This window comes from Botryllus schlosseri, chromosome 10 (genome assembly GCF_051294905.1).
Source record: "Botryllus schlosseri isolate E-star chromosome 10, Bs_hap1, whole genome shotgun sequence".
In the NCBI taxonomy this organism is placed as follows: Eukaryota; Metazoa; Chordata; class Ascidiacea; order Stolidobranchia; family Styelidae; genus Botryllus; species Botryllus schlosseri.
The window spans coordinates 4,256,222-4,277,971 of record NC_137245.1 but is presented as its reverse complement, the minus strand read 5'-3'; the positions used below and the strand labels follow the sequence as shown (position 1 = coordinate 4,277,971).

Sequence of the window (21,750 nt, the reverse complement as noted above, 5' to 3'; positions counted from 1 at the left end):
TACTTGTCCATAGGCACCTAAATGACTGGCGCCGAATGTTGCTGTCTTTGCAATCTGAACCTCACAAGACAAATACAATCCCGTTGGGAAAAAATTTATGCCCGTGAAGAAATACCAATTTGAAATCGTTTGCTTCTCTTAGTTTAGTTAGAAGCTCACGTTTGGGCGATTCTATATTTTTTGGTATAGCAGACTGGAAGTCACGAAATAACATCATTTAACGACGTCATATCAACGGGTCCGCCCGTCGAAGATGTTTAATTATTATTTACGGGCCCTCCCGTTTTCAAGACACTTCATTCGGCTCTACCGGTAAATCTAATTACGTGAGTAGAGAGGACAATAAATTGATAGCATAATACATATGCAATCGCCGACATGATTGACCGATTTTATCATAAATTATCGAAAATTTTCGCGCTTCGCGCTGCCTCACAATACAGTACAGGTGATTTCGTGACAAACGCGAACAACGTGATGGGGGGTCGTTTTACACCCTATGGGAGCCCAAGACCCACGTTTTTGGGGGCCTGACGAGGTACTGTTTCGCTCCTGCCAATGGGTATACGCCGGCAGATGTTTAATTATTATTCATTCGTCCTACCTTTTCAAACACACCTCACTCAGGTCTACCGGCAAATCTGATTACGTGAGCAGAGAGAAGATAAAAATTGATAACAATATATATGCAATTCCCGATCATACTGACCAATTCAATCATGAATTCAAGAAATTTCCCGCGCTTCGGCTACAAAAGCTGATTCACTAAGCAAACTTCCAACAATATGATCAATAGCGGTAAATAGGGTATCGCCGTGGGGGGGTCTGGTGGGCGAAGTCCCCCAGAAGTTCGTCCTATAACCCTATGGGGGGCCCAAGACTAAAGTTTGGGGGGGGGGCTGACGAAGTGCTGTTACGGCCCTGCTTAGCTGTATATGGGCATTTCCAAGCGAAAGCACAAAAAGAATGCGATTTGCGCCGTGGTTACGGTATATATTGATTGCTTAGTGTCTATAAATGATAAATCATTGTGATTGAACAGAATTTTAGGTGGGGCAGTGCCCAGTTGCTCTATAGGACGAGCCGCCACTGTGACTCGTCATCATGCGGCGTTTGAGTATGTATGTCAGCGTATATCTGCTCGCAACATCATCTTCAAACATGTTCACAAAATGAATTCCGTGGTAGTAAAGTGGAATAATTGCTCAAATTCCAGGACTCATAAACTTGGGAAATACATGCTGGTTCAATTCCGTTGCACAGGCATACTCTCATGTCATACGTCGTGTGTCGGGGCCAATGGATGGCAGTGTGCAAATTCATCCGGAAATCACAAATATACGCGTCCCATTGACAAACTTCAAGCCGGTTGCACGTGGAATACTGATGAATGCTCTTCGAACTGTATGCAACAGAACTAATTTGGAATTTGGTAGTCAGCACAGCACGATTGTTTCGACTTCTTTTGGATGTCACCTTTGCCAAAATTATTGAAAGAGCTCGGATTGAAGTATGAAAAGATCACACAATGTGAAACATGCAATACCAATCAAGCAGAAACGAGTACCATCGAATTTTCGACGTTGATTGCGGAGTAAAACGATAGCTGAGGCATTTGAAATCTTGAAACGATCATGGGTAAATGTGGTTCTATGATGGATACCAATGTCAGCCAAATTCGATGAGACTCCAAGGATAGTGACAGTGCGCCTTCACCGTCTGAGCGAAAAAGCTCGAAAGTTGGAAAATGTCGCCATTCCCTGTAGAAATCTAAACATCCAAGGATCTAACCAAATCCAGATTGTATATGCCAGGGGTCGGGAACCTTTTTCGTCCAAAGAGCCATATTGGGCCTATATTTTCTACTGTAAATCCCGAAGAGCTTACGATAAAGTTATTGCAGATTGTTCTTGCTTGTTCACCAGGATGTAGGAATATCTTACAGCTAAAGCCGCGTATTCTCATATACGGCGGCAGCTTCCCTGGCTCGTAATCTGCTATTAGTATCTTGCGGTACCCATTGTGATATTGGGTGCCGCTGATCTCAAGGACGTTTACCACTTTCCCGCACTGATAAAGCGATATTAAAGTTGATAGTTCCAGGGCCGACGCCTCTGTTGTCACAGCGCGTATATTTAATGTATATATCGGCTCACTAGCACTTTTTACTCTTAAAGGGGCACTGCGCTCTAAATATGATGTGGTCTCAAATTGAAGGGCAAAACGAAAAAAAAAATTTGGCCGCAGCCGTTTTCTTCAGAACGCCACCGTAATGGAGCTGCAATTTATTGAAATTTCCAGACACGCACCCGGCTGCAGCTGTCGCGGCTCCGATTAATTTCTTAACCCGTTACACGGCACGATGACTTCATCGTCGCACTTGCTGGACGCGATTACGCAGGCACGCAGTGGACGAACTGTAGATAGTTGTCAGCCGATGTTATGAAGCAAATATGTCTTACACGCCAAGGTTGTGTAGATACGGCGTTTCACGGACGATATTCAGTCAGCAGATTTTTCTCTTAATTGGGCCTAGTGTATTCTATTTCTTGAGGGCAGGAATAGATATGTCCCATTCTTATGTTATGTATAAAACATTACCATCACCAATCAGTGTGCCCTCTGAACATTTCAAAATTCAGAGCGGTCATAAGTACATTCAGGTTGGAGAATCATAAGATGATGGCTTGGGGATTAGTAAGATTATAATATAATGAATAATATGTTTAAGGGTCAGCTGCGGAGTTGTGGGTTCAGGTTAGGTTTGCGTACCGTTGGATTTTGGTTAGGGATGATGAAATTACCTACAGTAACCTAGCCGAACCACCAATTTTGAATGTCATGAATTTTGTCATGTTCATGGGGAACCCTGACTGGTGGTATTCGTGTTGTGGATAAGAAATTACTGTTACCCTGAAAAACGGCTACAGCATAAAGTGCTTCTCAACCTGTGTGACGGTTCGTACTTGTGCGAATGAAAAGAATTTCAACCAAATAGTCAACCAATGTTGAGTGTGAAAGAAAAACTGTATTTCCGGAGTTGAGCTGGAAAGTTTCAATTCAAGATTGCACGGCCTTTACTGGTTGGAATTGAGTCAAATTTGATGTGTATCGTTTTCTTGGACAACCTGACGATTTAGTCAGTAGGCGAGTGAGATTTGGAAAAAAAAGTTTTTTTTTGAACAACCCTACCCTACACCTGTCAGCGCCATGAGGCATATCGGAGAGCGGACCCTTCTCCGGGGCGTGGACGCGATCGAGTGCTGCGGACGCAGACGTTCAGTGAGCGAGCGAGCGGCGGTGCGGCTTTAAGGGATAACTGGCAGGTTGCCCACAGGACAATGATCGCCTGCCCTTGGCCCCCGTGTTTCACGCGAGCAAACTCCATGAGAACGCCGGTGTTTCGGACCCTGGCCTTGTGTTTGCCGATGTCAAATGGGAACAGACCAAACGTCTCTAAGTCTGTCCTCTCACCCCGAGGAGCGAGTTTGCCCGATACGCTGCCGACAGCGGAATACGGCTGATAGTGACCCTACACCTGTCAGCGCCATGAGGCATATCGGAGAGCGGACTCTTCTCCGGGGCGTGGACGCGATCGAGTGTTTCGGACGCGGGCGTTCAAGCGAGCGAGCGAGCGGCGGTGCGGTTTTAAGGGATAACTGTCAGGTTGCTCGCAGGGCAATGATCGCCTGTCCTCGGCCCCCGCGATTTCGTGCGAGCGAACTCCATGAGGACGCCGGTGTGTCGGACCCTGGCCCTGTGTTTGCCGATGTCAAAGGGAACAGACCGAACGTCTCTAGGTCTGTCCTCTAACACCCTGGTGTTAGGACCCGAAGGTTAGGGCCTTAAAAAGCCCCCCTTAGCAGACTGTTGCTTTAATTCGAGTAATTCCTCTGCCTGATAGTCCCTACCAAACGGCTTGAGTTCCGGCTAACACCTGGTTCACTGTTGCGGAAGGAAGGGCTCTACCTGGAACGCCCGATAGTCGAAGGTAGTGGAAGGCCTGCGTGTCTGAAACTCCGGAGACTTCCCCCAACCTGTCCGCCCCTGAAGGCCGGCCTGGTTCCGGTGTGTCCCACTCACTGCGAAATTTCCGCAAGGGGTGGGACCCTGGTTTCGCGGGTGCGGGCCACTAGGGATGGATGGCTGTGCCCACCGATCGTCGCCCGATACTTACGGGGTTTTCTCTCTTTTATCAGTGCTCTAGCTAGTTGTGTCTGTGATTGAGAGATTATTCAAGACGAGAAAGCGAAGAGAGAAGTACAGCAAAGACAAGAAGTTAGTGAGATGTCCCAAGAGACTCCAGGGAGCTGTACCCCAGGGGGTGGATCCCGGGAAGGATACCCGTGCGGGACCTGTGACCGATCATTCCGTACGCCCCAAGGCATGGGGCAACATCGCAAACGGAGCCGCTCGGTGGCGTTTGCGGCGGAAGCGATTGCGAAAATCGCGAACAAAATGCGGCAGTGGTGCCTTGAAGAGGAGCTCGTTTTGGCAACGGCGGAACTGCTCCTCAAATCTTCCAACAGGAAGATCGACTACAAAGTTTTCGAGATGGTACTCAATTTCGAGCGGAGCATCGAGGCTATCCGATGTCACAGGAAAAATGCGAAGTACTGAGAGCTTGTGCTGAGGCTAGAATCCGAGGCGGCCAACAGCTCGTTGGCAGAACAGACTGGCCCTAGCTCAGCGGGAAGGGATGCGGCAAATGGACCTCTCCCCCAAGGGCCCCTTCAGCAAGGGCCCGCAAGCTCAGATGAGCGCGGTGCGGCAAATGGGCCGAGCCATCCTAGCCCCCTTGAGGAAGGGGCGACTGTACTTGGGGTATCGAGAGCGGCTAATGGGCCCGAGCACCCTGGGGTGTGCAGCGCGGCAGATGGGCTAGCATACACCGATCCAGAGGGCGGTGGGATCCCAGCCTCCACGAGTACCGGGGCGACCAATGGACCGGATACTCAAGACCCCGCGGCCGGGGCGACAGTGATCTCGTTTAGTCGGGCGATGGGAGACGGTGAATCCCGGAGCCAGTACAGGTCGGCCGAAGCTCGAGATGATTGGGATGAACGTCTACGTGAGACCCTATCCCCGCCGGAGCCTTGGGATCCCTTGGAACCCATGGGCCCTGGAGAAGAAGGCTTCCTAGATCAGTTAATTGCTGAACGTTCCCTGGGGGCGACCCTGGCGGCAGCACTGACGGCGCACGCGGGTGGTTCAGTGGACCGCTTCGGAATCAGCACGCCCCTGAACTCCTGGAGTACTAGGAAGCCCCCCCCCCCTTGGGGGTTCCGATCCGAGAGATCCCTACGGAGGGATAAGTACGCAGTTGACAGTTGACCCCGAAAGGGCCCGTCGACTGGGATCTGTTATCTGGGGTGACCGCAGAGGAGGTGACCCACGCTTTGCGAACCTCTCGCCCTTCGGCAGCAGGCCCGGATGGCATGACGCTAGGCTGCGTCAAGAAGCTATCCGTCAACTACCTGGTTAAGCTATTCAACCTGTGGATCCTGAACCGCGAACTGCCTTTGCCGCTCAGCCCGGACCGTGTTGGTCCCTAAGTCAACAGCCCAAAGTTGCCCGGCGAAAACCGAATGATTACCATCGGCCCGGTGCTGGTTCGAGTGTTCCATAAGTTGTTGGCCAAACGTCTCAGCATAAGCTTTAAGCTTAATCCCATGCAGCGGGTTTTCCTTCCGATGGGTGCGCGGAAAATGTAACTCTACTTGACGCGATGATCACGCAGGCCAACGCCGAGGGGTCCAACCTGTGTGTCGTCTTTCTAGACCTTAGGAAGGCGTTCGATTCGGTTAAGCACGATAGCATTCTAAGGGCAGCCAGACGGGTGGGAGTTCCAGAGCCCCTTGTGGAGTACATAAGCAGCTGCTATGAGGGGGCAGCGACCGATCTGTACGGGGAGCGTATTGTCGTCACGCGAGGTGTTCGGCAAGGCGACCCCCTATCGCCGGTGTTGTTCAACGCGGTGATCGACGAGGCCTTGTGTAGTCCGGAGCCTTTTGGTCCGACCGTCGAGGGTCACTTGGTCAGTGCCTTGGGATTTGCAGACGATGTCGCGCTAGTAACTGCGTCCGGAGTGGGCATGCGTGCGCAGTTGAAGAGATTCTTCCACGCCCTTGCCCCGACCGGTCTGGAAGCGAACGCGGCAAAATGCAGATCTCTGCTCATCCGCGCGCATGGTAAGCGAATGCGGAGTTGCGTAGATGCAGTGGCTGCGTTTCGGATTTCTGGAGAGCTGGTCCCTTCACTGGGTCCGAACGAGGGCTTCCGTTACCTGGGACTGGAAGTGGGCGCGGGTGGCTGTCGGGCACCCCTGGGAGATACTCTCCGCCGGGGGCTGCGCGAGATATCCGAGGCCCCCCTAAAGCCACAACAGCGGCTGTATTTGTTACGCAACCATTTGATCCCCAAGTTGATCTACGGTGGTTCCATTGGCAGGCTCACGCACGGGATGCTGGAGACCTATGATGTCGAGGTGCGACGGTATGTGCGGAAATGGCTCCATCTTCCGAAGGACACGGCGGTGGCCTTCATTCATGTCCGCGCTCAGCGAGACAAACTGGATGGTTGTTAACCGGTTCCGTACGGGGAGATATCCCGGGTGAAGGCCCTGCGGGTGCGGGCAGGTAAGCCACAGACGAAAGGCGAGTATCTCAGATGTTTTTCTCGGTATCGTGAGGTACCGGGCCTAGCGCTGCTACGGACGCATTGGCGCTGCGAGGGTGCCGGAGTATGACTGGTTACAGCTGGTGGTAGGAATACGACTGGCACCAAGGGTCAAGGTGTCAGAACGTCGGTGTTTCGAGGTGGGTTATCGGCATCACCGTGTAGGAGTCCCAAGAAGCCATCCACGTACAGCCTGAAACTCAAACATTATCGGGAGCCGTCATGGTACCACCTCATCTATAGGCGGGGCACCCTTCGACTCCAAATTTTCCACTCGTACTACCTGAGCGAACTGCCCGTAGCTGTGGTCGGCCGACGATCCCGGAAATCAGATGTCAGGGCCAGCAGAGCCCTCTGATACCGTGAGGTATCGGAACTGTCACCTAGGGAGGCGCCAAACGACTCCAGGCCCAACCTGAATAACCTGCAGCCCGGATAGGTTCTACTTCCCGTGGCGAGCTTGCTCACCTCGGTGATGATCGTACCACCCAGCCAGGGCACCCACGTGAGGGTGATCGTAAGGTGGAAATGGTGAAACCGACGCGTCCGTTCGCTCCAAAAACCCGCAGGTATCGCCCCAGTGGTGGAGAAGATGGCGCCTGAAGGAGTTGGGGTTCCTCCTATCAACCTGACCGGTGAGCCTGAAAGATACCTCTTTCCCCGCGGCGGCCTGCCCATCACAACTCTGCAGCGTGCTGGACACCCCGGCAGAGTGGTCTACACCCAACATGCGCGCTCGTGGATGAGACGCGACGATCCATGTGGCATGGTGCAAGACAGCTTTGACTCTACGAGCCTCGGCTCACCCTAGTAACAAACCCCCCATAACCCTTTGTCGGCCGAGCGGGCGGGGTGGAATACATCGGTGCCTTAAAGGGGGTGCCCCCCGAGTGAGGCCGGAGGTAGGAACAGACTCTGGGGAGCTGGTGTGGGGGATCGTAGGCTACCATGCTGGTCTATGAAACTTGTATACTCGAACAAACCTTTGAAGCCCTCTAAGGTAGAGGGCTGGCGGGACTTATCCTGCCGGGAGCTGGCTGAGGGTTGGTGTGGGGACCTCTAGGTGCCCCTAGAGCCCAGCTGTGCCTGACTGAACGTTTTGGTCGGGGGCCTCCGATTCCGATGTATTTGTCTGCCTCTGGCTGAACGACTCTAGGCTGGAGGGCTTGCAGATCCCACCGGAAGCGAACCGGTTGAGGGTTGGGGTGAAACTCGTCCTAGAAGGGTGTATGCCGTGGAGCCTGCGGGGGGGCAGGGTTGAGTATTGCGCCGCCACGCAATACCCGAATAAGAGGCCGCTTTGTGTCCGCCCGTCTGAGTACTCGAACCCGCCCACAGGTTGGAGCTCTGGGGAGGGGAAGAATATCCCGCGAAATCCGAAGTCGAAGGTGGGATGATCCGGGGATCGAAGGCAAAAGCTAGGGCCGAACGCGGAACCAAGCTCGTCCCTTGTGATAGAATCGAGCAAAAGAGAGGCGAACGTTTTAGATGCGAGCATGGCAAAGGTGATTCTCTCGCTTCTATCCGGTATGGCCAGCAGGGCCGGTGACCGTTGCCTCTATGATTACAGCATACACAAAATCAGCTGTAAAACAGCCGAATGAAAAAACAACACTATTGTGAGTGATTGCCAGTCGTTCATTGGGAGGAATCGGTTTCCTCATCGCTGTCGTCTGCTTCGAGATGATAGGTCCAACAATTGACAGCAGCTCGTCGAACTTCTCGGGCGTCATGCGAAGATATTTAAAGAAGTCAGCAGGTCTTTCATATCTCATTTCCTGCGTAACCCTATACTCTCCCAGCTGATATCTTCTCTGAAGAATGGAGTGAACCCAGCATTCACGTCTTTTCTTCTGTTTCTTTTTTTCCTCTCATCCTTCTTCAACGCCAAATAAAGCAAAGCCAGCAGGTCCATTTGGCTGCTTACCGCAGCCGAATCACCCTGCCTTCGAACAATCCTCATACTTTTCAACAAATGCCACTACCACTTTGCCACTACAGAATACTATGTCAAGTGCAGATCGCAAACTCCGTGGACATCGATTGCTTTAGTTTTCGCGCGATAGGGGCTTTGGCCTCGAGAGCGACAACATGCAGAACAGCGCTTAAACTATTCTCACGTTTCGTTCAGCGATGACGTAATCTCTCGTTTTGGCAAATTTAGTGAGAGAGTGAGGCTCGTACTATAGATCAGTGCTCTTCAACCTTTTTCGTCGTGGTACACCCTTTTAACATTTTCTCAAAACTCGTACACCCCTGACCGTATAAAACACCGATAACGCAGAAAGTCGCATTTTGATTACATATACAATACGTCCGGATTCCAGCGGGGAGTCGCCATGGCGCATGGACGAAAAATACTCATATGAATTTTGATACTGGGAACTTAACACCACGTAGAGGGTTTGTTGTGTTCTGTGACTTCACTTATTTCTTGAGATATGCAATGCGCAAATCTTCTTATAGTAGAAGAAAAACATCCCAGCAGGCTTACAATATATAATATATACCAAAATCACGAGTATAAATGTCAAGAAAAGACTAGAATTATGTGGGTAATCACGCGGGCGCGAAATTTTTCCCCTTGAATGGATTTCATCGAAATTGTTTGTAGTTTCACATTTTATTATCAAAAATTTATTCATTCTCAGCTCACGGGATCAGATTAACCCGTAGAGCTGATGGAGGGTGTCTTCGAAAATATTGGGTACAATATTAATGATGATGCGTCTCCCGGTTCTTATTAATCACATAGTTGCATGTTGTTATTTCTTGGCCTCCGATCAGGATTGTTTGTATTGTTATTAATAAAATTTTTATTACACATCAATGACAGTGGCGATAATCGCCTGTTTAGAATTTGTGCGCCATGACAGTGCATTTCTTAAAGTTTAGCGTCTTTGCTTTGGGTAATAAGGACGACTTTCGCTTGCACGCGCACTCCCATTCTTCATTCCCTCTCGCTAACGTGCGTCCACTTCCAGGACTCTGGTGCTGACTTTGGATCTCGGCTCACTCTACTTCTAGGCTTTTCAAGACACTACGTTAACAGGGAGGTCGGATCCGACACGTAGAAACATGGCAGAGCCGAGACTCGAACCAGCAACAATTGGTGGCATAATGACGGCCGCCAACACACGCTAATATAAATATGTGTAGAGGGTCGCAAAATTACGGCCGAATAAGGCCGTACGTCTGCAGGTCGAGCACCCCTTGCCTAGCCGAAATAACTATGAACATTTGAGCAAGGCTGAAACGTATAGGGAATTCTAAATACGAATCAGGGCACGAGGTTACTGGACCACCATCCAATGCAGTGGTTCGCAAACCCGACCCCCTGGCTGCGCAAGCATCTATTCTGCACTATTCATAAGCTGGCTGCAGGAAGCACCAATTCAAAATGTCGGAGCTGTAGCGGTGGTTTCCTCGAGAATCATCAGACAGATATCGCAAGCTGAACACATGCTAACTCCACCCTACTTTACTCGAAAAGGAAGTAATAAGTCCATTACCAAAGGTTAAATGATTAGAAACATTTGCTTATGACATTATATGATATTACAAATCCAGTCAATCTGTTTAGAAGCATAAACTGGCGTATTTATTGTGATAGCTATAGTAATCGTATCATCCGTTCATCATAGTGTGGATCTGGTACACCCCTGTTGTAGACCCAATCCGAGTGGTACACCCTTTACAAATTATGGTACACCGTGGGGTGTAGGAAACACCTGGTTGGAGAGCACTGCCATATTGCTAATTAACCAGTGCGTCAACCTGCACTGACGCATAAACCTGCCTTTGTGATAGCTACCCATCGGCTCATTGTAATTCGGATCTGGTACACCCCTGTACACCCCATCCGAGTGGTACACCCTTAGAAAATTTTGGTACACCCTAGGGTGTACGACCACCCCGGTTGAAGAGCACTGCTATAGATAACTAATCTACGGATAGATGGGCAACACGTGATTCACGGTCGAGAGACCGGATGCTCGTTAGATTTGTTGTCGCTTCATAGCATGAAGCGGGCAAAGCGGCAGGTTGTCGGCCAGATTGACTGTTAAAAATGCAGGTATGTTTGGTGCGAATAGGATATAGGGCAATCAGAACAGGTTATTTAGTGATACAGTACATAGCCACTGGCGCGGCTATCAAAGCATTAATATCAGGAGTATATTTAAAAGGACTAAGGCCAGTAATCAGAGACGCCAAGTCTTGAAATGTAAAGATACCCTCCAGGGTTGGAATCCCGGTATGTTTAGCGTATAATATATTTGGTGTGCATTATCACACCGCGTGTACAATTAGTAGGATCTTTGGTGTGCACGAGGCACCGATTCCATATCGGCAGACAGGCATACGGTACGTGTTTCATTCCTTTCAGATAAAATGGATATTGACATAGATATGTTAGAATATTACATGCAAGTGGATGGAAACAGGCTGCAGCAAGTACAGAAGTACCTTACAGATTTTGATAATCCCTTGGAATACCTCACTGAGGAACTGTTCTGATCGTAATAGGCTTAACGAAAGCCGGTGTTAGTGGATTTATGGACGTCCTACAGTGTGACCTTACCAACCCATCCAACAAAGGTCTACCCCTGCCCCCGTTGTTGAAGTTCCTTGTTGTTTTGTACTGTTACTCCACAGGAAGCTTTCAAGTTGTTGCTGGGGAGCTGGAACATGAACCTGGACAGTATTGCCATAGCTCATAAAAGCTCAACATACATCAAATTCCCACAAGGTCAAGTTGCAGCCAATGGGGCCTCACGATTTTATGACAAATAGCTGCTGAACGTCGATATAACAAGGTTCAAATATCCTCCAGAATAACTATAGAACGGATTTTTTGGAGTGTGGAAGAGCGTGTTTCTCTGCTTATCACTGGGTCTACGGATAAATGTCGACACAGCAATGGCTTTGGTTGTCGCAACAGCAGTGTTATACAACTATGCCAGAAAACACAGGTAATATATTTCTTGATTTTTTTAATATCAAGCGCTTAACTCCCTTCAAATTTAGGTGCTGAAACTGATGTCCCTGTCATCCCGCAAGAAGTTGTAGAGAGATGTACGAGGATCCCTGAGAGGCCTACCTAGCTCAGACGCCGGATCGTAGAAACCCACTTTAGGAATACAATTTAATTTGTTATCATAAATAAAGAAACTGCGGTGAAACTTGTATAAAACCGAACGAAATGGAACAGCGTAGAAAGAAATGAAGTGGAACATTACCTATCAATAATGCACAGTTACATGGCCATGGCCATAGCAAAAAAAGCATTAATATCGCGGTGCGGTGTTGCAAGTCGAAGCTTATGCAGTTAAATGGGCATAGCAAAAGAAACGTATTCATGTCTTGGTGCTGCAATTAGAGGCATAGTAACTATCAATAATGGGAATGCCACAAAAAGAGTTTACATCACGGTGCTGCAAGCAGAAGCAATGAATCTTAAATTGAAAGCTTCTATAAAGTAGGTAGACTAGTTTCTACTAGATCTGGTGAAGGCGAGCCTTCAAGCTTTTGCCTTGCAACTGCTATCAACAGGTGCTTGGTCACAAGTACCAACTGCAGATCAGCAAGGGACCGCTGCTCCTCCACTATGAGCCTTTGCTGTTGCAAGCAGTCAATTTCTAATTCAATCTTTTCCACTTTCAGCTCATGCTCCAAGAACATGGTATCCGATATGAAGTTATTAACTTCAGCTGTTTTTGGTTTCTTTCTTGGCAACCCTGTCTTTTCCGTTTCTTTTACCACCGGAGTTGCAGTCGTGAAAGTCACATCTGAAATAGGGACATATGATATAGAAAGCCCTCATTGCATAGCAAATGTGTATAAATTCTAATAACTTCTATACGGTGTGCTTATGAAGCTATGCTCATGTTAGTCATGTATCTGTATATATTTACACAGATTTTAGTTAACGCTCATTAATAATAAACAATATGGATGACCACACCACATCGAGGATATGTCCTAGACCCTGATCACTAATGCAATTTTTTTTACCTAAAAAACGGAAGATTTTGACCTAAAAAATATAAATTTTGACCTAAAACAACTGAAATTTGACCAAATTGTGACCTCACGTATGCAAATTGGGTGTTTTCGCATATAATGTTAAAATTGTACTACTTATCTTCATTTCTGGTTGGAACTGTCTGTCCTTACAAAGTAGATTGGCCTGAAAAAACGTTTTTGGCTCAAAAACTGACAGATTTTTACATGAAAAACCAGTATTTTAACGAAATCTGGCCCTATGAAGAATTCCAGTAGTTACATTACGTATTCTGGTGGAAATAATTAAAATTTTTTGTAGTACAACGAAAGATCCTTTCCTACATTCTCGGGTAGAAAGTGTCTGTCCTTACTACGTAGCTTGCCAAGAACGGAGAAAGAACGTTCAACAGCAGCATTTGTTGGCTGACAACACTCAAGTTGTGTGCACACTGCTGGTGACAAACCGTGTTGCTTCATTCTGACAATGTTGTCTATATCACAATTTTTCAGCTTGCGCTTCTTGATATAAGAACCATGCAATGTCCAAGCAGTCTTGCTTCAGCTAGGATATTGCGGTACGTTGACCATAAAACCATGTCACTATTTGTTTCATTTGACCATTTATGATTCACAATGAGCAGACGATGGTCCGTTTACAACGGTAGGCCTATAAAGTAGGCTACAAGCTGTAAAATATCAAATGGTAAGTTCACCGACAGCGCAAAATCTACGATACAAACGAAATGCAGAGGTCAAAAAATGTTTGACTTTGTAAACAATTTTGACAAATTTTGACCTAACGCTACAATTTTGACCTAATTTTGACTTTTTTTGACATTTCAAAAAAAAATAGCCCTACTGATCACCATTGACTGGCTATGGTCCTCACGACTATCAATCACTGTGCTTTGCTAATTCTGGTCAGTATTCGCTTTCGGGTTTGCGAACATATGATTTTACAGTTATTTAGATGGAGCGATTTTGGAGGTTTTACAGCTAAGCGGTAACCCAACACGCAGCAAAACCTACATAACCAGAGTCAGCGATGCTCACATATCAACAGCGAATACCGTTGACTATACTAATTTGTGGGGATCACTGCTTGATATGGTGCTTTTATCCATGAAGTGTCCGTTATTATGGCATACCGTACCCGAAGATGCTGATGAAGATGTGGCTCGAATTGTTCTGGTATCATGCTATGGATCATCTGTGACATATATGGTACTGCCTTGGTTGGAGGGCCTCCAGCTGCCGCCATGTGGGCCCGTTCCTCTGTAATATCTTCTTTCTATCTGCTGAAATGCATACGCATTAGAACTGGCCTGGCACATTCCTAGATTTCCATCAAAAAGCTTACCTCGTCTTCATATTAGTCCAACATTTTTTAAGCTGCTTGGATGATGCCTTTCGAGCATCCGGGAAGGAATTGTATTGAATGGCAAGATCTTCCCATGCACCATTTTTCCTTTGGATAGAACTTCATCATTTCTTTTATCTAAGTACATCCAGTTTTGCACTTACAAGGGTCATAAGTCGGCTCTAGTCAGCCAAACTAAACCTTAATTTTGACATACTGTAACTGAAAAAAATATTCCTGTTGATATCCAACAAGTCTGTCACATGATAATGTTCAGGTAAAGCAGACACATCGAGTAACTTTTCTCTTTATTTATCAATACATACCAAAACCTATCTATGATTATACAAACCAAACTATTTCAAGGAAACCTCATGCAGCTGGATTCAATATTGAAACCAATTGATAACCTGAATAATAAGAGTGAATATCATGACTTCTTTGGCTCCTAAAATATACTCCTGATATTAATGCTTTGATAGCCGCGCCAGTGGATATGTAGCCTACTGTATCACTAAATAACCTGTTCTGATTGCCCTATATCCTATCCGCACCAAACATACCTGCATTTTAACAGTCAATCTAGCCGGCAACCTGCCGCTTTGCCCGCTTCATGCTATGAAGCGACAACAAATCTGACGAGCATCAGGTCTCTCGACCGTGAATCACGTGTTGCCCATCTATCCGTAGGTTAGTTATCTATACTCGTACACGCGTACGATTTTACGCGAATGTGACTGAGGCTTTAACTATAGATAACTAACCTACGGATAGATAGATATACAACACCCGTCGTCACGCTTGCTTGCTCGGAGGAAAATACTGCTCAACAATCTGAACGCAACGTAATTGCCAATCCCATAGCTGACGATCCGAGCCCTCAAATTGAATAAAGTTGATCTTATCTGAAAGCTACTGTCGTACTGATTCCGAAAATATACATTAAAATCAGATCCTGACGATGGAACCGCCTCGAAATACACCGCAAAGTCTGAAAATCGGCATTGTTCTGAGCAATCGCAACCACGCAAGGGGCATTGTTATGGCCATTGTGGTGCGTCGCTGCGATTGTTTACAACAATGCCGATTTTCAGACTTTGAAGGCTATTTCGCGATGGTTCCATTGCCTTGATGAGACTGTAAAGTACATTTTCAGAATCAGTGCGACAGTAGCTTTCAAATAATATTAAATTTATTTAATTTGAGCGTTCGGGTCGTCAGCTGTGGGATTGGCAATTACGTTGAGTTCAGGTTGTTGAGCAGTATTTTCCTCCGAGCAAGCAAGCGTGACGACGGGTGTTCTATATCTATCCGTAGGTTAGTTATCTATACTTTAACGCTTCGATTAATAATCTATTATTATAACAAATTATAATCAATTTACCCATCATAGCTAAATTTGCTCAATTATTCGGCAATACAACTGCATTTATATCTTTATTATGCCAATTCCCATATAAGCATTTCCAGTTGAAGTTGGCCATGTGCTCTGAATTCGCACATACATATTTGGCAATATATTTTGAAGGTAACATATTGTTCTAATTCCAGTCACATACAGTCGATTTACCGACTTCAAAGTTGACTCGTTCTCATCTTTTGATCGCACATCACGAGAATAGAGATGTATACAATCGCGGTTGGCGGCCAACAGCATCGCCATCATCCTCGCATCCAAGAACGAGAGAATACCGTTAGATATGATAATTGATCAAATGATCAACTATGGATAACTAAGATCCATGCGCAATATCAAAGGTCTTCCAAATAATGCTTTGTTGGTGATAGAAATTCGGGATTTCGGTCAAATAAGCTTGTCAGTTTTTGGAAAAAAATATCCAAATATTCGGCAATGAGAGGGTAAACTGCGGTCACCACTTGGTGGAATCGAGAGCTACTGGTCCTTTCAGTCCACTGAGCTATATAAACAGTCGCGTTGCAGTTGCGTGTGACTCTATACATCAGCAGTACCCGAGCGACGTTCGCAGTTCTTGTATGATTTAGTAATGGGTAAAATTGCTGGAAAAACTTTACAAGAACTCCGTAAAGAATTGAAAAAACGTGGAGCGAAGACATCTGGCCGGAAAAGTCAACTATTGGAAAGGTAAGTAGGGCGTGTTGCTGCGGTATGCGCACATCTAGAATTAAGCTGGGTTTTATATAAACAATTGCAAGGCAGTCGGCCATCTGTCCATCTGTGTGTCTGTCTCGTATCAAATTTATGAGCTACTCCATTGTTGTTACATAGACTCGAAGCTTATGACCGAAACAAAGATTTCCGGGGACCTCAAATTGTCCTGCCAGCACCAGACCCTGTGGAGTGGCCAAAAGAAGGATTTAGCCAAATATGTGAGGATCACCAGCACTCAGTACCTCCAGTGAATAAGGATTTGATCGACGGATACTTCCGGTACAGACTAGTTTCAGACAAATCATGCTGTGCAGATCTCAAAAGGCATTGAGAAAGGGGCAAATCTTTTAGAAAGTGAAAGAGTAGTGGTGGCCAGCTTCGTTGAGAACAACCGCAAGTTTTTTGTCTCGGGCTTGGTGTGCGCAACGATGCGTAGTGATGTTAGTCATTGTGTTGGAATACTAATGAAAGGCCAAGAATACTTAGGTCTGTTTTTTTTTTCAGCTCACCTATAATGTGAAAGTTGCGTTACTGCCAAGTGGTGAAATCCAGAATAGTGCGTGTGAATGCCCAGCAGGAGCCGGTCTTCACAGTACGTGCATGCATATTGCAGCCATTCTCTTAATGCTTGCATGTTTTAAGGAGTCAGGCGCACTTAAGGTTGCAAACGGCTGTACTGACGCTCTTCAGACTTTTAACAGGCCTCGCAAGTTTCGTTTCTAAAGGTAAGACAAGGATGATCAAAAACAGGTTGATTATCTAAGATTCAGAGTAGGTTATTTATATATATATATATATATAATTTGATCAAAACTTAATGTAACAATTCTTGGATTTACAGCTTCTCCGGTTAAATGCCAAGACCTGTTTGTCCAAAAGAACGATGAGGATCCACGACCTGCAAAATTTCAAAACTGGCCTGGCTATAATGATTATGTCAGAAATCAAGTCATTGGTTTCTGCTTTTCTTCTGGCAAAGACCTTCCGATGCGGCACATGTACAAAAAAGCAAATTTGTTTGAAGCCACTCATGATCATAATTATTTTGGTATTGACTGGAGACAGTACTGGGTGGACTATTCTTTAAAGGTGGGATGCTTCTTTTCCTAGTAGGCCTAGTGGTAGTTGTTCGTAACCACGTACTTCCATTGTACCTCATCATCACTCTGCACCACTGTAGACTGTTTCTTTTTAATGAAATTGTCTATTTTGTTCCCAGATTACAGAAAAAGAATGCGAACAAATTCAGTCTGCTACAAGACAACAAAGCCACAGCAGTTTGTGGTTTCGTCACAGAGAATGGCGATTAACAGCAAGTCACTTCGGCACCATTTTCCATCTCACAGCCCGACGTGATCTCCATTCTCTGTGTAACACCATCCTTAATCCCCGAAAACTCAATGTTCAGCCAATTATTCATGGAAAGACCTATGAGCCAATAGCGAGGCGGGCATTTGAGGAGGAGATGTCTGTTACTGTAGACTCGTCAGGTCTCTGGATATTGCCATCGTTTCCCTACCTTGGGGCTACTCCAGATGGGTTAGTGGGGTCTACCCACACCATAGAAATTAAATGCCCATACACTGCCCGTGAAAACCATATTGCACCAGGGAAGGACTTCTCATTCCTCGAGTTCAGGTCTGATGGGAGAATGGCACTACGTATATCGCACCCATACTACTGTCAGATACAAGGAGGCCTGGCACTAAGCAAGAGGGATGCTTGCTACTTCATTGTGTACACCCCCTGTAATGGAAAACCGTGCATATTGATCGAGGAAGTGCAGTATGATGACAAATTTTGGAAGGAGTACCTTTTGCCTAAGCTCAGAGACTCTTACTTCAACCACTATCGGGGATACATTGCTGCAAACGCTGCAGCACTGAATTAGTGCCAAATTTCATCTACTTCCAATGCTAAGTGTTCCTTGTATAAAAGTTTCTGTCATTATACAGTAAATTCTCAGGCCTCAACTCTAGAAACAGTATGACTATAGTAACTGTGGCAACTTGATCAGGAGTGGGCTGGCATATACAACTGTAAGGGCTTCTGCGTAATCGGCACAACCCGGAGAGCATAATCATATATAATATAGCCTGGACTTTCTTGCGCGCATTCATACTACCAAGGAATCAAAAATTCAATTTTTTTTTGCAAGGCGGGTATCAAAATACGGAAGTACACAGTCATACCACAATGGCTCACCTCGGTTAGTCCTGAAAAATTAAGGCAAAATATGTAACCATAAGCTACATACCATCAAGTGGTAGAAGAAACTTCCGTCATAACAAAACACAGCCTAATATTTATAAATCTATGCGTATTTGTCAACTATACGCCTACGGAAGTTGCTTATCATGAAGCACACAAAAATCAGTTTGTGTCCGATGGCAACTTTGTTCCATTGAAGTTCATTCTTTAAAATTTTGAAGGTCTTACTTAGACCTATGATGCGCTCGATGTGTATCCTTTTCGAGGCAATTCGGCGGTCGTGAATTAATACTTCCTCATCAAATTGGTTTTTGTCCCCAAGCAAATGTGGAGTATTTACAAAGACATCCCGATTTGCAAATAAATCCTGCACCAATAATCCACGATCAGCCATGATGCTGTCCCGTCGCCGGAGCTTGCTTTTATCTGTCATTAGCACAGATCTCTCCATAATTTGTCTATCGGTCGTCCTACCACCATAAGTATCGGACACATAAGAGACAAGGCCAGAGGGAGAACAGCCAATGATGGTTTTCAAGGTGTTGCGGTTCTTATAAGAAGAAAATGTGGCTGATTGTGCGTTCACATTAGAGGGCTTCTCAATGGGAACTTCGGTCGCATCTAATATTACTCTGGTAGAAGGAAAATTCTTGCTAAAATCTTGTGGCATGTGTTCTTGCGTCAGCTCATACGATGGCCAGGTGTTCAACTCTTTCAACTGGTGGTACATGAAATTGACCCACATGTTGAACAACTGACCTACTCGAACTTTGCTGATGTTGAATATGAGTGAAAGTTCAAAGTCGTCTTTTGCCTGGCGAAGTTTCATGAGAGTGAGATAGAGTTGCTCTTGGGGAGACAGACGGCTGCATTGACTTTTTAAGTAATGGGCAGCTGGACCAAGAACATTAAAAAAAAAATCAAAGTGATGGTAATGATCAAATCCAGTGAAATATTTCACAGCTTCGGGTTTGTCTTTCAAGCTGTCCAATCTCAATCCATGTGATGGCATCAAACAACATTGAGTCGTTTCGTCAACATGTCCATCATCGTTTACAGACATATTCAATTGATTACTGCACCCCTCATTATCATTATCGATTACGACCTCTTCGCTAAACCCTATTTCTGGGTTTAAATTCGAGTGGATGTTGTCAGGATAAATATCTTCAAATGGATCATGATGCCTGCGCTTTGCTCTTCCTTTCCTTCCTTTGCAGACCGACTTTGCAGACCGTCCAAATGGGAAAATAGAAGGCACTGCACCGTCGCGCAATAATTTCCTCTCAGCTGTAAACAGAGAAACGAAAATGAATGAATGAATTTCTGGTATTGAGACAGATATAATGAGGGACTTGTTCAACCAAATATTCAGCTGTTCAATAACTCCTGGCTTATATACCGGTACTACATAACGGAAAGCAACATGTACCAGCTGGGCTGGAGCATTCGATGCCCACCGACAATCAGAAAATTTCATCCTTACCATTTCCATCGTCACGATAGTCGGCCTCCACAAAATGTGCGCTACAAACACGAGCGCTTGGGCCCGGCTGCCACAGTTTTTTGGTGCGACTGTCAAGCCTTCGTATCGCCACTATCCACTTCTTTCTGGTGACTACGGGAGTCGGAAATCGGTGACCGCCGGCATTTGAGCAACGGGGAACAGAACAACACGGTATCACTACTACCTCTATTACTACTCTACTACTGTAACTACTCCACTACCTACCACTACCACTCCAATACTACCTCTGCTACACTTCCTGCGTCGTCGTCGTAGATACGTAAACAAAGGACCAGTCGCACGCGCGCCCTCTAGTGACCGCAATTTCGGTTTACCCTCTCATTAGAGACAATGTTGGCTATATGATTACCCTAGCTCCAAGTACTTTTACTGTGAGAACTGCTTTCTGTTGTTATGAAGTGTACTGTACAAGTGTACATATTGGATTGTGTGAATTGCACAACAATTCGTTTTTATGTAGCTAGACTTTGCTATACCATCAATTTGTTTACTTTTCGTTTTTTAGTGGCACTGTGCATAGGGTTGTTCAGAATTTGAATACCGGTTCGAATTGAGACAGAATTAGTGTGCAATTTGATCATGTAACCAGTCAATATGTATTGAACTGTACATACCTCGCTTTCTTTTTAAATCCAGTTCTTTTACTGTTATTATTGTTGTATGAAATCCTTATCGTATGCTGCTGTGTATCATATTGTGGGTTATAAAAATACAAATTAAAACCATAAATATTATAGCGACAATTTGCATGCACTGTTTTGTTTATTGTACATTCCTTACAACTTACAACCGATTATATGAAATATTGCCGCGAAAAGAGCCTGTGGATGTATTTTAGATTTCAGGTATATAGTTTCGAGCTCGGTAGCGATAGGTCCGGACATATCACTCCAGACCGCACAATATTCTGACATACATCGCTACCACGAAATGCGACATCTACAAAAATCCGAATATTGTGATTTTTTTGTGCATAGATGCTCGCCTTGAAGTTTACTGTGTAGTAGCCTATCATGTATAACAGTTGGATTTAACAATTTTTCAACTCGGGAAGTATATTATAGGTAGTTGACAGACATGGACGTAATTGAGCTTTTGGATGAATTATGCGAGGAGAGTAGACCGCAACGCTGTTACCTGGAAGATTTGAAGAATCCACTCAAAAAATAGTCAGATCTGGAGTTGCAAGATCGATTTAGATTTTGCATGAAATCAACCTTGGATATTGTAGCAGTAATTGAAAGCGATTTAGAACTGAACCAGCACAATCATGCTGTGCCAAAATTACAGCAGCTACTGACATTGCGATTCTATGCAACAGGTCACTTCCAACGTACAGATGGCGACTTGGTGGGCGTAAGCCGCCAAACCGGGTAGTACACAGGATTTCAAGGTGCATTACGAGACAGAAATCTCAATTCAGCAAATTCACTGTCAATTTAGATAGAACGAAGGTATATTTCCATAAAATCAGTCACTTTCCATCGGTAATTGGTTGCATAGATTATACTCACCCATAGTTTCCCCTGGAGGAGAATAAGCCGAGGTTTGTCGTGATCGCAAAGGTTGGTTTTTGAATTATGTTCAAGCCGTCTGTGATGCGAGTAGGTCACTTAGAAATGTTGTTTGTCGGTGGCCTGGAAGTTGTCACGATAGTCGCATCTTTGAAATTCAATAATTCGGGACCAATTATAAGAAGGGTTGCTTTTGTGAGATAGAGGATGTGCATTGCGGCGGTAGGGTGTGCATTGCGGCGGTATCTTATGACTCCAGTATGTGCACCAACCACAGAAAAAGAGCGTCATTACAATTATACTCATGCGAAGACCAGATCAA

The 21,750-nt window shown here is 45.7% G+C and overlaps 2 protein-coding genes across 2 annotated transcripts; one reads left to right on the top strand and one right to left on the bottom strand.

Annotated features, from left to right (window-relative positions):
* Positions 1-16,050: 16,050 nt before the first annotated feature.
* On the top strand, positions 16,051-18,191 carry LOC145448703 (uncharacterized). The gene is made up of 6 exons (XM_080327168.1): positions 16,051-16,148; positions 16,293-16,413; positions 16,490-16,615; positions 16,662-16,881; positions 17,017-17,279; positions 17,395-18,191. The coding sequence occupies exons 1-6, from the start codon at positions 16,051-16,053 to the stop codon at positions 18,064-18,066; spliced, it is 1,500 nt and encodes a 499-aa protein (XP_080183294.1). The 3' UTR covers positions 18,067-18,191.
* Positions 18,192-18,304: 113 nt separating this feature from the next.
* On the bottom strand, positions 18,305-20,108 carry LOC145448918 (uncharacterized). The gene is made up of 2 exons (XM_080327373.1): positions 19,873-20,108; positions 18,305-19,676 (listed from the first exon to the last, which is right to left on the bottom strand). Exon 2 carries the CDS (start codon positions 19,447-19,449, stop codon positions 18,490-18,492), a length of 960 nt encoding a protein of 319 aa, XP_080183499.1. The 5' UTR covers positions 19,450-19,676; positions 19,873-20,108; the 3' UTR covers positions 18,305-18,489.
* Positions 20,109-21,750: the final 1,642 nt, after the last annotated feature.